Here is a 17,063-nt window from a genome sequence, read left to right as displayed (position 1 = left end):
CAAAGCCCCACAGAGAGAGAGAGAGATAGAGAGAAAGAGAGAAGAAGGTCATGAAAGTTGTTTGATTTCCTGAACAGATGACGCCACAAATCATGTTCCAGAAAGTAAATTTTATATATATATCACTTCTTTGTTAATTTATATTGTATGTGATTTTATCAAAAAATTAACATTACTGTCAAAATATTTATCATTTATTTCTATAGGAAAATTGTAGATTTTCGATCGAGGCAAAATGAGCGCGAAAATATATTTATAATACAAAAGTTAATTCAATTTGTTGTATTTTAAATTTATGTTTATTTTTAAATAGTTAAGAAAGTAGAAAAAATTACTATTCATCGATTTATTTTTACAATGGATTATCGAGTAAATTTATTGAAAAATGTTCATGAAAAATTACCATTACCTGAGCCAACAGGTGATACATTTTTAATAAGAGGTGATTATGAATATTGGCATTACGGATGTGATGGTTTTAACGATAAGGTATTATTGAGATTTTATTTTTTTTACAGAATTATTATCTCCCTAGTATTTGTCAAAATTTTAAAAATTTTGAATTTTTCACATAACTTTAAATATTTACACTCACGAAAAATATGCTATTAAAATCAATAGCATTTCTGTCAAAGGTTTAAAAAATTATTAATTTAAAAATATATGCTATAAAATCTATAAAATATTTTCTAGCATATGCTTTTGAATTTATAATTTTTATACAGAAATGCTGTCGATTCAATAGCATATTTTTCTGTGTAGAAAAATGGTAATATTAAAATTTTGAAGTAAAGTGAATAATAGGAATTTTTCAACAGGGCTGGGGATGTGGGTATAGGACATTACAAACAATATGTTCGTGGATGAAGAAAAATATAAATTCAAATCAATCTGTTCCTAGTTTAAGAAAAATTCAAGAAATACTCGTCAATCTCGAAGATAAAGAATCAACGTTCATTGATTCGAAAGATTGGATAGGAAGTATCGAAGTAGAAATAAAATTTTTATATTTATATAAAATTATTCCATATACTAGGGTCTTGATTCATATGATTTTGCAGGTTTGCTTGGTATTGGATGAACTTTATAAAATTGTCAGTAAAATAATTCATATACAATCTGGTAAAGAATTAATTAATTATGTTAATTTACTGAAGGATCATTTCGAGCAAAAAGGATGTCCAATAATGATGGGTGGTGATCGTGATTGTTCTAGTAAAGGAATTGTAGGCATACATTTTGGAGAGAAAGAAATTTATTTACTTGTTGTCGATCCACATTTTTTAGGGAGAGCAAAATCAATTGATCAATTACAAAATGATCATTGGATAAAGTGGCAGAATTTAAAGGAATTTATTGACAGTTCATTTTATAATTTATGCCTACCACAAGTTACAATTTAAAATTGAAATAGAAAATAAAATTTATTTTTCAATCTGTATTCATTATTAGACAAACTCCTTGAAGTACCCAATGCGATATATGTTCTGTTGTTCCAAGATCTGCTTCAAAAACTAAACCCCTTCCCATAGCATTTCGTCGATTTGATGTTGTATAGACTGGTGTTTTTATTGTATTCTAAAACAAAAGTTGTTTTTAAGTTTTCTAATTTTTTTAAAAATAATTTTTTCAAGTTTAATTACCTGAAGTTTTAGTCTATGTGCCTCTATTGGAATTACTGTGAGTATTGGTAATTCTTCGACGAGAATTTTAGGATAAGATTTCATTAGACAATGCTTTTTTATATCCCATCGTGCACCTTCCAAATATAATCCTTGGACGTAGCAACCCTATACAAAAAAACAAAATGAATTAAAAAAAAATTAGATAATTTAAAAATCGGAAATTTTTTCTTTTTTACTTGTTCTGGTTTCTCTTCGACTTCATCAGCTTTTAAATATCTCGAAACTGATGTGTAAATAAGGGAATGATCTAGGGGCCAATTGTTACGTCGACATGCCATTTGTACCAATGCTGCCAAATAAGTTTCCGGTATATGAAGACCTGAGAGCCAAATTACAATTGGTTCATTTGAACCTGCCTGAAAAATTTCAATTAGAAAATAAGCTTTTCACTTTTATTAATTTGAAATATTTTAGAAAAAAAAATCCCATTTTACCCAATTGGTATATTGAGCGATTCTTTTTTCAAAATGATCCATCCAGCCTGCTAGATTTTTTTTCGTATCTGGTGCTAATTTAGCCCATTCTTTAGGTAATGTTCCATTGTAGAGAGAATTTGAAATATCGTCAAGTACAGCATCCATTCCTATTTCTCCAGCAATTGCCTATAATTATTTTTCCAATCAATTTCTTTTTTCAATTATTTTTTAAAAAATAAAATTTTTTTTTTCTACCTTTCTTAATTGAATTAATGTTGATGTCATTCTATTAATTAGAGTGTTAAATCTTTCTAATTCTTGAAATAGAACAATTGCAGTTGGTGTCACACCTAAACCAAAATTTCGTTTTACTTTTATCATATCATAGGGTTCGGGAATTTTTGCTAATACTTCTTGTGCTACATTGTTGATAAATTCATCTCTACTGATTCCAGTGACGCTGATAGCTAAAAAAAAATAAAATTTCAATTGAAGATTTATATTTTCAAATTGTTATTTCTTTTCAGACTTACTCGTTTTTTCCAGACAGACTTAAAAAAATACAAAACAGGTATTTTATTCAAAATTGTATTTATATTAAAAAATTGTTGTTATTTAAAAAAAATTAAAGAATAATTGAAAAAAATATACCTGTTTGCGGTTGTAGCTCTATTAAATTCATCCACATTTCTTTAGTTGCTTGTGTATAATATCCAATTTCCGCATTTGGATGAAGTCCAAAAACTTCAGGGGAATTGACAAGTGGTAATTTTTCAATAAATTCAATATACGAATCACGATTTCCTTCCTGTGGTATTACATAATTAACATAATTGTTGTGATAAAAATGAAATGGTTGAAATGTATCAAACAAAAAATCGCCAAAATATTCATCCATGTAGATTTTTGATACTCTTCTATCAAAATTATCAATCACTCGCCCTCCGTACATTACCTTAAAAAAAATGATTTTATTTTTATTGAAATCAAATTTATTTGAAAAAAAAAATTCTACTCGATAATAATTATTAGATTTTAATTATTACCTCTCCTATTAAATATTTTAAACTATTCCATGGAATTCTTGTTGAATCGATTGTCAATGCTTTCGTTAAATAAGTATCAAGAATCAATGTACAAACATTGAAATCAGATTCATTGAAATCATAATTAATGTTCCATCCAATTTTATCGTATTTTCTTCTTTCCTAAACAAAATAAATAAATAAATGTTTTTGCAAAATTAATTTTTAGAAAAAAAAATCATGATGAATAATTACTTGCACCACTGCATGATAAAATGCGAGAACATACACCAAATTTTTATAAACTGGATGTGAACATGAATCTAAAATTTGTGCTCTCATTTTAAAATATGTATTTCGTAAATTTAATTTAAGTCCATTTGGAGGTTCAGTTACGACTGGAAAAAAATTCAAAAAAAAATTTAAAAACTGACATTAAATTTAAATGATTAATTGAAAATTCATTAAAGTACATTGAAACCTTTTAATGATTGTTGTAAAATTCCAATTGGAAATTCTGGCGTTTGTTCAGTAGTTAGCCATAAACGAAAATCTGGATGTGGCTTTCCCATTGAATCAATTATTTTTTCTAATTTCCTCGTGAAACTTAATAAAAGATTGCAATTTTGCAACATTAGCCATTGACCCCTTGCCACTGCTGTTTCTAGTAATTCTACAGCTGTCTAAAAATAAAAAATTATTCTTTTAGAATAATTACTTATAGGTAATAATTATTATTAAATAATTAATAATTGGAATTTTAGACATGCCTTTTCTTGTCCTTGTCCCAATGAAAGATATCGAAATTTACCCCCACCGCAGCCATATCTTTCGGCAAGTTTCATTAATTCTGATGTTGGATCTGAACCGGGACTTAAAATAAAAACAACTGGCATACTTGGTGTACTTTGTTCAAAAATCATATCAAAGCTCACATTTGGTGGCGTTATATATTCTTCACCCATTCGTTCACTAATATAATTTACCACTGCTCGATAAACACGATCCACTCGAAAGCATCGTATCAATAATAATTTTTCAAAACTCGATAGTTTAATTGAATAATCGCAAGGTAATTCCTCTGATTCTGGTGTATCCGAATCGTACCACTGAATGAGAAAAATAATTTCAAAAAATTTACCAAATTAATATTTAATTAATTTAGTAAATTAATTGATTAATTAAAATATTTTGTTTTATTCGTTTTATATTCATACTTTTTTCCACTCGATCCCATGATCCTGCAATTGAATTGGAAGCTCCGAAAATTGTCGAGGAAAATCATTTGCCAATTTCAAAATATCTTCCCATCCATTGGACGGTAGCCATTTTGTTGGATTAATTCTTTGTGTTTTTTCAAGTGTAACACTTCCTTTAATAAAAAATTCCAATTCTGATTGTTTTATTAAATCAACATTCTGATCAATACGTGTACAAATTTGAAATGAAAAGAGTAATTTATGCTTTTCAAATATTCCCGTACAACCATAGTTATAGACATTTTTTGTCAATTGTTGAATGATATTTTTCAATCTTTTTGACAAATTTAAATCAATCAATGACTTCTTTAATGAATATATAAATACTTCAAGATAACTTATTAATGAATATTGATACATTGAATTAACAGTTGACATATCGGCGAGAACAAAAAATAAAATTGCTCCTCTTTTAGCTGCTGATCGATATTGATCACGTAATTTATTAATATCAATTGTTGTTATTTCGGCTAATTTTAATTTTTCAATAACTTCATTTGCACTTGTTTTTGTATTTTCAAGTGTTTCAATTAATTCAATATTGTCTAACATATTTCCCTTGTTTGTCGCTATTTCACGAAGTAAACTATCCTCAAGTGTTTTGAGAAGACTTTTATTTTCACTTGTCTCAATAACTAAAGTTTCACGCTGTTCCTCTATATCTGGACGTTCAGTTCTAACAACAACTGATAAAAGTTGATCTTCAAGACCCTATAAAGAAAAGAGTAAATTTTTATTTATTCAGTCAAGTGAATTAAATAATCTTTTTTTTTCAATGTATTATTTAACTTACAAATGAAGTCACAGTATAATTGACTACGGTTGCTTTGGCATAAACGGCAGGATTAAAATTAGGATTTGAAAATTTTGTTGTTAAATATAATCGAAATCGAGGATCATAATCGACTTCTTTGTCACCTATTATAATGAATATTCGACCAGAAATATCTGAAAGTTGTCGAGGGAATTTAATTATAAAAAAAAGAATTTGGAGAAAAAATTCAGTCTGATTATTATAATTAATTAAAAATAATAGTAGTACACTGAGAAAAATATGCTATTGAATCAACTGCATTTCTGCCAAAGGTATAAAAATTATTGATTCAAAAGCATATGCTATAGAATCTATAAAATATTTTACAAATTTTATAGCATATGCTTTTGAATCAATAATTTTTATACCTTTGGCAGAAATGCAGTTGATTCAATAGCATTTTTTTCTCAGTGTAAAAACTATTTTTGATCAGGCAGAACTTTATATCTATATAATAAGTAGTAGAAGAAAGTTCCCTGATTTTACATTTCTATAAATGTAAATTTCACTTGGAAATTTTGATACAATCTCGTATTCATTAGTAAAAGCCAATTTAATTATACCAACTTTGGATATTTTTCGATAAAACATTATCCATCACTGGATCAATGAAATCAACATCCTGAAAAAGAATTGGAAATCCATATGTCACTCCCAATTCCACTTGTTTCAAAAAATCTGAATCATTAAAAGTAACAATCTTGAGATTATTTTTCTCCTCCCGTTTCTTGATCCAATTGAGTGCTTGTTGCTGTGGATCAATGCACAAGGGAAATCTTGATGCTCTTGTTGTGAAAATTCCATTTTGTATCGATAGTTCATCAGGTGGTAGTCCTTCTGAATTCCATCTTAAAAGTAAAAAAAAAAAAAAAAAAAAAAAAAAAAAAAAAAATCAAAAGAATTTAAAAGAATTGGCTCACTAAGATTTATTCTAATTTTCTTTATTTTCCATACCCGCTAATTTCAACGTCATTAGTCAATTGTGTTTCCAATCGAAATGGTTGTGTCAATGGTATTTTTTTGTTTATTATATTATTCTGCCAATTATTGTAAACCATTTCGTTTCTATATTCATATGAGAATGGACCATTGTAAGCTAAAAATCCAGCTGATAATAAACAATTGCCAATTATTTTCTCAAGTTCCTCGCGAAGATTTTTTAAATCATTTTGCCAACGTATATTCTCAGATGCAAGACCATTCATTAATTTATCAGCTGCTATTAAACGTCGTTGAAGAAGATCTGTTTCGTCTTGTAATTTTTGCCTCTCATCCATTGCAATCTCATATTTTGCATTTAATTCCAATAATTGTTTTTCAATGCGTTTTAATTCTCTTTCTTCTTTGTCGAGGGCTTTTCGTGCTTTTTCTGCCTCTGCCTCAAGAGTTGCGACACGGTCCATTTTAGGCTTCACCTAATACGTTAAAATAAAATTTAGAAATTAAGATCATTACAAAGAATAATAATTCTTGTAATTTTTTTATTACTTCTCGATAAACTGCACAGTAATCTAATACGGCTAGTAAAAATTTATAAAGTCCATAGCCAGCTTGACTAATGATTTTCATTTGTTCCATTTTATTGGATCTTTTTAAGTGTGCTTTGGCCATTTGTTGTTGTTTAAGAGTAATGAGATCACAATTCATCTCTTGTAGTGTACGCAAATAATTTGGATCACTCATCATTCCCTTTGCAATTTTCCATGAGATTTCTTTTGCCCCTCGAATTATGGAAATAGCTTCACATACAACTTGTACCGGTTCCGGTGGTGTTGCAAATGATCTTTTAAAAATAAAAAATAAATTATTATCTTAAATATATAAAGCAAATTTTTTTCAAAAATGACAACCTAATTTCCGTAATGTCGGCTTTGTCTAAATCGCTGAGAGCTAATCGAGCTGCTTCAAGAGCCGGTTGTGCTTCCGCCAATGCTGTTTTTGCCTCTTTTGATTCTTTAACAATTATTTTATTTTGAACTTCAATCTCTTGACGCTTTTCCATACTAATTGTCTGCTTTTCCTTAGCAATATTCGTACTTTCACCAATTGATTTTAATAATTGTTCACAATTTTTCGTCTGTTCGTCGACTTTAATTCTTTGAACGGCTAAAATTGCATTTAGTTCCTCTAATGTGTCGGAGGCTTCCGCAATTTTTGTTAATCCTATTTTAAATTTTAGAACATAATTTACATTTTTGTTTTCTTATATAATTTTTCTTTAAGTTGAAAGAGAAAAAAATTACCTCCTGATAGTCGTTCACATTGACCTGTGATAAATTCCTTCTTCTCTGTCAAAAGATTCAAATAAGTATTAATAAAATCAAGATAGTGTTTTGGTGTCACGTAATTTCTCCTTCGAAGTTTTGTGTGAAAATCCTCAGTGTAATGACCCACAGAAATGTGAACGTCAACAATATGTTGAACAATTGATTCTCTATGTAGTTCAGGAATATTTGGATTCTGAAAATTTTGAATTGAGAATTATTCCAAAAGATTTAGAACAATTTTTTGAAAAAAATGATTCGGAAAACATACATCGATTAAAATCACATTGGCAACAGCGTAAAGTGCCTGCTCAGGCCAGGGAAACATCCAATCAATCGTAGTACTATTAACAAGACCAGGATAACTTCTACAACGAGATCTTAAAATATCACCTGCCGGACTCATTGACAGGGCAATTTTCAAATTTGACACACTTGTATTCACAAAATAATTCCAAACGTTTTCTCTGTTTGACAAAAATTAAAATTTTAACCGTGATTTACTCTCACAAGATTTAAAAAAAAAAACAACTAACTTGGTAACACCGTAACCAGCATCCTTTGCCTGTTTTCGACAAGAATTGATCACTAATTCTTTTTCATCGTCGCTAAATAGAGCGGGAACAACGCCAATCATTAACATATTGTTGACTATTTCAAGAAAACTCTCATTAACAATATGAGCGGCAGTAAAAAGAAAAACTGTTGGCTTATTTTCAACACCAACTTTATTGTAAAGTTGTTTCATATCCTCACGAAATGAATTTTCATTATATCCACGATTTAATGTGATTTCGAAAATTTCACAATTTGCCGCAAAGGCTGCCAATCGAATTACTGATTGTTTTCCACTGCCACCAATTCCTACAACCAAAACATGTCCACGATGTTGACGTACCGTTCGATGAACTCTTGTCAAATGTTCCAAAGCATCGTTAAAAAGAACCATATTGAGTTTGGTACCTTTTTCATTGTATTCCTCTAAAATCTATGTGCAATTAAATTATAAAATATAAAAATTATTTTTCTGCCAAATTTCAGTCAAAAAATAACAAAATTTAGAATTTTTTTTTACATACTTCCATAAAAAGAGTGTAAACAGCTTCATAATCGAGTAAATCCTCATAGAATCTTGGTTCATCTTCGTTGCACGCGTTTCTAAAGTCACCGAATAATAGAGGATCGCGCATAGCGTATTCTATAATATGTCGTTCATCTTTCCAAATTGATTTTATTTTCCCCTCCAAATGCTCTCGGACTAATTTATAATCCTGTGTAATTAAAATTTTTCGAAAAAAATTATATTTAAAAACAGCACGCAATGGCAAAAATTTGTATATATTTTTTTTTAAATTCGTCTTACTTCAGCATTGATAAGTCGATCACACATCACTCTCACAAATTCATTTCGCCATAATCGTATAAAATTTTGTACACCGGGAAAATAGTGTGGATCACTTTGAACAAGTCCAGCTGTGATTCTTGATAAATCTCTCATATTAAAAATATAGTGAAATTTCGAAGGCGTTGGTGGTAATTCAACAATGATTAACTGAAAATAGAAGATTCAATTAAAATTTCTTTTATACTTTTAATTTCGATAATTTGAATAAGAAAAAAAAGAATGTACTTTGTAAAGTTCTAAAGTGATTTGAATAATTGGTGTTGCTGTTTGCTGAATGTCTTCGGAAAATATTTGCAAGTGTCCACTTAAAATGCTGGTATAAATATAATTAAGTGTCTCATCAGCTGGAAAAGTGACATTATAGACTGAAAACATTGAGATAAATCGTGGATCGACGTAATTTCGTCCTCCACCTGCTTTTCCCATTGCTGACAAAAAGCCTGTTTATTTAAGGTAATTAAATTTTATTATTTTATAATTCCAAAATTAATTTAATTACAATGATTCTACATACAAATGTCCTTTATATTCATCCAATTGAGATCTTTTCCTCGATCGTAAAAACCACCTCTTTCAAAGAGTAATTTTAAGAGAGCTATTGGCTGCTGAGTACCATAGGTATCAACCAATGGCATATTCATATCATCAATAAAAACAATTAATTTCTTTCCAATTGGTGGTCCAAAAATGTCTTTTGTTCGTTTCTCCACAGCCGATTCAATGTTTCTTTGAACATCCAAAGAAGTTGTTCGTGATGAGAAATTTATCGGTAGTTGATTCTGCAATTTATATAGTCATTCATTTTTTTTTTAATTTTAGTCCAGGCATTTTAGTAGTAGATATTTTCTCTTACGAATTTATCTTTATTTAGATTTCTCAGAAATTCTAAAATTATGGCAGTTTTTGAGGTTCCGGTTTCGCCAACCAAGAGCACAGGTCTCTTAAGTTCATTCATCAGATTTATAAACCAAGTTGTTCGTAAAGTATCGACAGTAGGCACTAAAATATCACTAAAATGTTTTTTTCTATCGTGAATATATTTGGGAACAAGTACCTTCCAAGGGACCCAAATTTTTTTTTTCACATCCAAAAGATAGTCGTATAATGAGCGAAAAGTAATTGGCAAATATCCTGGTAATGAAAAAAAAACATTTAATTATAGTTAATTAATTACTAGCCAATTTTTATAGGATAATGTTAATTAGTATACGTGTTGTTGCGGGCTTTTCTGGAGTATCTTCAATCATCATTAGACCCGATGCTTTTTTCATAAAATCATCAAAAGTCCTTCTTGAATTTGTCTCAAGAGTAGCACCCAATGAACAATAACATGACTGTATAAAAACAGCTTCTAAAAGTTCGTTTCTTAAATCTAATTCTTCGTCAAAATTAACAGTATTTAATGTAGCGGAAGTTTCTTTTCTTTCTTTTAAAATTGGTTCATTTTCAAATTGAACAGGTAACAGTGCATCGAACATGTAACACAATTGAACCACCTGACGAAAAAAAGGTCAAATACAATTTTCTCTATTTTATAATTTAATTTTTTAACATACCATATTTAGTGCTGTTTGTGGTAGGATCATTTTTAGAGGTTGTACTTGTTGTAAACCGAGCATCCCGTCAATAATTAATTTAATTGCAGAGTGAACATATTTTTCACATAAAATTTGTAAAAATTCTCTTTCAGATTCACATCGTGTGTTTATCCATTTGTCCATATAGGGTTGATAGCCAAGATTTTTTGGGTCCACATAGACCATACCTGCTCTCGATACAGTGGCTGGCGATGCATATTGTAAATCTCCTACCTAGTGATTGAATATTTTATAAGAAATATTCTGTTTTATAATTTTATTTTAAAATCAATCTCACTTCAAAAAGAAGACTACAATGATCTTGTAATTTGATTCTCTCCTGATTGGCCAGAGTTAAAAGTTTATTGTCATCCATAACTGAATTCATATTTTCAATCCATAATGCGTCCACGTCACCATCAAAAACAATATATCTCCGTTCATCTTTTCCCAATTCGGCAACTCTATTTATTTCCCTAAAAATCTTACTCAAAAGACCATCAGTCCAATCACGTGTCAAAGGATCCAAAACTCCGTAGAGTTCAGCCACTGTGCACGCCTATAAAGCACAAGAATAATAAAAATTTCATTTATTTCTAAAAAAAAGAATTTTTTTTATAATCTACCTTTGGATTCATTACAAAAAGTTTTGTGGGTTTATCCAAATAGGTTTGTGCTTTACATAAAGTTTCAATGACCACTGATTTTCCACCACCTGTAGGTCCGACAATCATTGTCGAATGTCTTGTCATCATAACTTCATACATTTGTACAACTTTATCCACCTTAAAAATTAATGCAATTAAAATAGATGCTTTTTTCCAAAAAATTGAAATTTTTTTTTATTCTACCTGATCAGAAAGAATAATATAGCCATTTTTCTCAAGAACCTCCTCGACAGCATCGTTAAAATCAGGATATCTTACACGTGGACAATCAAGTCCGGGAAATAAATCTTTAATTAGACCAAGAAAAAGTGGAACGTCATCAAATATAAATTTTGGTAGATTCATATCACGTAGAGCCCTCATTAATACAACATTCTCAGGTAAATTTCCTGATGTTCTTTTCAAATTACCCGCCATATTGAGCACCGATTTAAGTGCTCTCAAACCAAAATCATAATGCGTTTGTTTACTTAATTGTTCACTGGCTAATTTATATAAAACGGTCATTTTCTTAGCTAGAACTTTAGCTGTTAAAAAACCAGCACTAAACAATTTTATCTGACAAATCATTTCCATATCAGGAACAATACAAACGACAGGTCTAAATAGTGCCTTAACTGATTCCGGAAGTTCTGTACGACCCGCATATCCTGGATTCATTGTTATAAATATTCCAACTTTTGAATCGAGTACAATGTCCTGATTCTCGAACTATTGAAATTTAAAATTAAAAATCAAGGTTTTGATAATAATAAAAAATATTTAATTTCCTAACCGTGAATGTTTGAACTTTACTCTGCAATGCAGATCTGATAGTTTGCAATTGCGTGGAAATCACTGATAAAACGGAAACGTCAATTCGATTGAATTCATCAAAACAACCCCAAGCACCACATTGAGCTAATCCACCTAAAGTTTTACCAATTGCAACATAATCCATTCCTTCTCCACAATTGGTGACAATACACAAAAGACCCAATGCCTTTGCCAAATCTTTTACTGTTTCCGTTTTACCAGTACCGGCTGGGCCTAATAAAAAAGGGAAAAAAATTATTACATTTTTTTTACAAATTTTATTTATAATTCTAATCACCTGCAGGTGCACCTCCCAATTGCATGGAAAGAGCCTGTGTAATTGTCAAATAAATCCTATCGGTTAAGGGTGTAATAACAAGTCTTCCATTTAGTCCCATATATTCGTAACCATACTCGAAACTTCCGGTACATTGATTCATCCAAACATTATCCAAATCGTGAACCCAGTAAAATCTAATTCATTTAATAAAATAATTTTAATAATTCATTTAATAAGCTTTTTTTGAAATTCTTACCGACAGTCGATAATGTAAATCGCATTTTTACCGACTGATTCCGGCTTTTTTTGAAATTCTTACCGACAGTCGATAATGTAAATCGCATTTTTACCGACTGATTCCGGCTTTTTTGAAATTCTTACCGACAGTCGATAATGTAAATCGCATTTTTACCGACTGATTCACATTTCTTGCTATTTTTATTGACATCAGTCGGTAAAATCGCTATCTACATTATCGATTTTGAAATTAATACCTCAATTGACTCTCCCATTCAAATTCCATAGGATCCATGATACTGTCCCTAACAAATTCGTCGATAATGTCACGTATGTGAACATCAACTGTTAAAATTGTATCAAGTTTCTTACGATCGTTATTGGAGAGATTATCACCTCCCATTAGAGTTACAACTTCATCCAATTGACTATTAAGTTGTTGCAAATACTACTGACATTTTAAATTAATTTTTTTTCCATATAAAAATAAATAAAATAAAAAATTGCAAGTATTTTTTTTTAAATAAAAAAATTTTTTTTTGTAATAAAATTTTTTAAAATACCTCCTTCATGGCACGTTTATTTCCTTGGGAAATTTTTTGAAAAACATTCTCAACTTCAGCGGTCCACCATATTTGATTTGCCGCGAGTATCATCATTCCTTGAAATTCTAACATCCACTCGGTTCTTGGTCTTCTCTCCTAAAAAATTAATTAATAATAATTTTTATTAATTAATAATAATTATTATTAATTAATAATAAATTAATGTTTAAATAAATAATAAATTTAATTCTCACCTTGCCATAACTGTAAACTGCTTTTTTTGTTAAATATCTATTGGATTTTCTCATTTCCAATAGAGCAAGAACCATCCACTCTTCGATTTTTCCTTCAGCAAATATTGCATTTCTAAATTCCATAATTTCATTTTCATTCGAAATTAATGCGCTTGCAATAATTTTCCCCTCCAAATCGGGACCCAAACGAAATTTTCTCAAATTGTCAAACATTTTTCCAATATGCTCCTGTATAACATTTGGTTCAGTGCTGCCCAAAATTCCCAAAAGTTCATCATCACTGATAAAATTAAATCGCGGAAAAATTGCACGTTTACTATTTAAATATTCAGTTAGAGATTTTTGACATTTCTCCAAACCAGCACTAAGTGCTTCGAATTCTTCTTTACGACCTGTATAAAAAAAAAAAAATTATAAAAATTAATAATAAAATTCTAAATTTTTGTGTTCACAAAAAAAAAATTATCCGCATCCAAAATTGATAATTTTAATAATTTTTTTTTCCTACTTACCAACAATTGAGCAACATTCCAGAACATTTAAACGTTTAGATGTATCGAGCATTATTTTTCTAAAAGTCTTATCAATATCGTCAAATTTTTTCGCCTCTTCTGGAAGTTGAATTCTAATATCGCCACCGACAAAAATCCCCTCTAAATACATCCATTTTCTTTGCAATTCAATCCATGCTTCAATAACATCTAAAATTGTTTGCATTGATTTTTCCCATTTTTGAATGGTCCCCAAAAATGGACCAATAAATTGTGATGCTGACATACTTTGTAGATTCATCATATTGTCTTCTAAAACTTGATTCAATTCGTCAATGGGTGCAAGAATAAATCCTCTATCTTCATTTCCTGTAATTATTATAAAAGCGAAGGGAAAATTTAAATAAAAATTTCAATTTTTCAATACTTTTTAGTAAAAAATTAAATTTTTTAAATCAATTTTAATAAAAAAAAATTAATAAATTTAAAAATAAATTTTAATAAATTTTAAAACAAAATTTTAATAATAAAAAAAATCAACTTAAAAATAAATTTTAATAAATTTTAAAACAAAATTTTAATAATAAAATTATTAACCTTTGTAATGTTTAATAACTGTAAATTCCATAGTGGTCCAAATTTCAGCAATTTCCTTCACTCCTCTCTCGATGGCCAATTCTCTAATGGCATTGTTAACAATTATTTTCGCAATTTCTTGATGTTTCGCCAAATCCATAGCGAACATATTTTCCAAAGTGAACCTTTTTTAAATAAAAAAAAAAAAATTATATTTTTCTTATACAAATTTGTATAAATTTGCGGAGGGATGGAGAAAATTAAAAATTGGTGAAAAAAAAATTTACTCACCCCTCCATATTATTTGGTCCGTTATTTTATTTGCGTTTTGTAGTAAATTAATTATTTTGTCAATTGTTCTTTTTTAAAATTTTTTTTATTTACAAGTCACTAATTTCTTGTAAAAGTTAATTATTTACAAATTAAAATTCATTTTTTATGGCTTCTTTAGGAATTTAATTTTAAATTAGAAATGAAATTTAAAAAACTAAAAATTTTTTTTTTATATTAAAGCCATAAAACATGAAATTTGTATGTAAAGGATAGGATCAAAATATAGGGTTTTTTTTTTTTCATGAAGATTTTTTCATTTTTACAATATTATAATCCTCATTAAAATGTTGATATTACATTCAAATCCTTTAAATATTTTACAGTAGGAAAAAAAAAAATTATTTAGACAGTAAATTGACATTGTCCATAATTTTTTTTTTTAATTTATAATTAATAATTTATAACTTATTTGTCTTCGGACCTATCAGGTGACATATCAAAATGTTTTCCCGTTTTATCCATTAATTCTTGCCAATGTCTCTCTCTCATTGCTTCATTTTTTAATTCAACAAATAGTGGCACAGAATTTCTAAAATCCTTCATTATCACTTCCAATGATAATCCAACATTGAGTGCTCTAACTGATTTTGGTAATTTTCGAAATTCTTTCAAAAAACCATCCATTCCATCCATTAATTGTTGGGGATTTAAATTTATCCATAATGTTTTTGACCAAATGTCACGTGAATTTTTTTGTTGTTTATACAATTTATACAATAATTCCATGCCTTCATAATTTTTTTTTGTATTCAAAAAAAATGTATAATCCGTTGGTTCAAGATCAAATAAAATTTCAGCATTTACCAAATCGAGTCTCTTCTCTTCCAATAATTCAATTTGTTTTCCATAATCCTGGAAAAAAAAATTATTTTTTTCCCCAAAAAAAAAAAATGATTTACCAAAAAAAAAAAATTCTTTTTTTCTATTTAAAAAAATCCTACGCTCATCATTTTCATTCCTCGATCCAAATCAATACCAACGCTTCCTGGACCATTGGATTCAAAATCTTTGACAAATTCTAAAAATTCCCGACTAAAATCTTCAATTTGTTCAATTGTCATTTCGCAAAATCTATCTTTTGTACTTTCTAAAGTGGTGGCTCTGTAAAGTGCGCCCAAATAAAGTGATTCCCAATCTTCTTGAAGTTTATAAGACATATTTTCGTCATTTTTATCAAACATTATTTCATGCATTTTTAGAGTTCGAAATGTTTCCTAATTATCAAGAACAAAATATAATTGCAATCAATTTGCGTCTTTTTTGTGATTAAAAATTACTAATTAAAAATTAATAGCAAATTAATAATTTATATTTAAAAATAAAGAAAATAATTAAACCTGATACAATTGGTATTGCACTTCCGCTTGAATTGCCATTTTTTTAACATCAGAAATTGCTTGCATTATAATTTTAAATCGATCCAATCCACTGATAACGAGTTCTATTTCCTTACGATAATTATCAATTTTTGTCTTAAGATTAATCATTGATTCAATTGTCTCATCCAAAAGATATTTTCCCAAAATATTTTTCCATTCAGTTGCATGTTCACTAATTTCTTGAAGTAGTGGTTTTAGATTGATTCTGGAAAAATTAATTTTATTTTTTTTACAAAATTTTCAAATTTTTACCTATATTCTATATTTTTAACACACTGAAAAAAAAATTTATTTGATTCAAATACTCAATTACTTGAGTATTATCAAATAAATATTTATTTGAACCAAATAATTTTTATTTGAATTAAATAAATTGTATTTGAACCAATAATTTTTGTATTTGAATCAAATACCATCTCAAATAATATAATTATTTGATACAAATAAATATTTATTTGATAATAGTCAAGTAATCGAGTATTTGAATAAAATAAATTTTTTTTTCAGTGCAATTAGTAAATTGTAAAAAAAATCAATTTTTGATTAATTTAAAATTTTTAAATAGAAAAAAACCTGATGCTGCCAAGATCGTAATAATTGTTCATTTCATTAATATCATTAATAATTGTTCCATATAATGTAAATTTTTCATCATATTTTTTCAATGTTGGACGAGTATTGATGAATTTTTCACACATACTTTTTTTATCGAAATACCAAATATGTGAATATTTTCGCCATCTGAGAAGATAACTAAAGCAATTTGTCGAAATTCGATGCGCTGTGTCTTGTATATTTTTTATTAAATCATTGATTATCTGAAAATCAAATTTTTAGAAATTATTATTTTTTTAAAATTTTTTAATAGCTTTTGTTTATAATTTTACTAATAAATTTACTTTAATATTCATTATATCTTCGTAAAAATGAAATAAAATAGAAATTTCCAAATCAATTTGCAATTCAGGTTTATAGACCAAACAAGTTCCTCTTTTCCAACGTGGAAAATTTTTTGCCCTATCCATTAAATCTTTCACGTCGTGTAGAATTATTGCGAAAA

At 28.3% G+C, this 17,063-nt stretch overlaps 2 protein-coding genes across 2 annotated transcripts; one reads left to right on the top strand and one right to left on the bottom strand.

Annotated features, from left to right (window-relative positions):
* Positions 1 to 199: 199 nt before the first annotated feature.
* On the top strand, positions 200 to 1,435 carry LOC127290488 (ufm1-specific protease 1). The gene is made up of 3 exons (XM_051319074.1): positions 200 to 489; positions 819 to 989; positions 1,062 to 1,435. The coding sequence occupies exons 1-3, from the start codon at positions 358 to 360 to the stop codon at positions 1,401 to 1,403; spliced, it is 645 nt and encodes a 214-aa protein (XP_051175031.1). The 5' UTR covers positions 200 to 357; the 3' UTR covers positions 1,404 to 1,435.
* On the bottom strand, positions 1,432 to 15,365 carry LOC127290472 (dynein axonemal heavy chain 10). Its single transcript, XM_051319050.1, has 38 exons — positions 15,046 to 15,365; positions 14,313 to 14,476; positions 13,737 to 14,084; positions 13,225 to 13,616; positions 12,989 to 13,123; positions 12,683 to 12,873; positions 12,207 to 12,382; positions 11,889 to 12,142; positions 11,297 to 11,824; positions 11,072 to 11,230; positions 10,744 to 11,004; positions 10,425 to 10,679; positions 10,305 to 10,364; positions 10,096 to 10,250; positions 9,722 to 10,013; positions 9,383 to 9,647; positions 9,094 to 9,308; positions 8,827 to 9,015; positions 8,543 to 8,734; positions 8,000 to 8,451; positions 7,735 to 7,930; positions 7,443 to 7,659; positions 7,050 to 7,362; positions 6,688 to 6,982; positions 6,154 to 6,614; positions 5,767 to 6,047; positions 5,179 to 5,333; positions 4,344 to 5,096; positions 3,893 to 4,235; positions 3,608 to 3,805; positions 3,382 to 3,524; positions 3,148 to 3,309; positions 2,753 to 3,056; positions 2,357 to 2,568; positions 2,120 to 2,287; positions 1,862 to 2,041; positions 1,644 to 1,790; positions 1,432 to 1,578 (listed from the first exon to the last, which is right to left on the bottom strand). The coding sequence occupies exons 1-38, from the start codon at positions 15,348 to 15,350 to the stop codon at positions 1,432 to 1,434; spliced, it is 9,663 nt and encodes a 3,220-aa protein (XP_051175007.1). The 5' UTR covers positions 15,351 to 15,365.
* Positions 15,366 to 17,063: the final 1,698 nt, after the last annotated feature.

This window comes from Leptopilina boulardi, unplaced genomic scaffold, assembly GCF_019393585.1.
Source record: "Leptopilina boulardi isolate dan_hultmark-lab unplaced genomic scaffold, ZJU_Lbou_2.1 LbouV2_70, whole genome shotgun sequence".
Lineage (NCBI taxonomy): Eukaryota > Metazoa > Arthropoda > Insecta > Hymenoptera > Figitidae > Leptopilina > Leptopilina boulardi.
The sequence above is the reverse complement of the archived record's forward strand: the minus strand, read 5'-3'. Positions and strand labels throughout refer to the sequence as shown.

Coding starts and splice junctions, on each gene's coding strand:
- LOC127290488 (XM_051319074.1), top strand. CDS start 358: ATGGATTATCGAGTAAATTTATTGAAAAATGTTCATGAAAAATTACCA. Junction 490..818: donor GTGATGGTTTTAACGATAAG/GTATTATTGAGA, acceptor ATTTTTCAACAG/GGCTGGGGATGTGGGTATAG. Junction 990..1,061: donor ATTGGATAGGAAGTATCGAA/GTAGAAATAAAA, acceptor ATGATTTTGCAG/GTTTGCTTGGTATTGGATGA.
- LOC127290472 (XM_051319050.1), bottom strand. CDS start 15,350: ATGGAATTATTGTATAAATTGTATAAACAACAAAAAAATTCACGTGAC. Junction 7,363..7,442: donor ATGTGAACGACTATCAGGAG/GTAATTTTTTTC, acceptor AATTTAAAATAG/GATTAACAAAAATTGCGGAA. Junction 1,791..1,861: donor TCGAAGAGAAACCAGAACAA/GTAAAAAAGAAA, acceptor TTTTTTGTATAG/GGTTGCTACGTCCAAGGATT.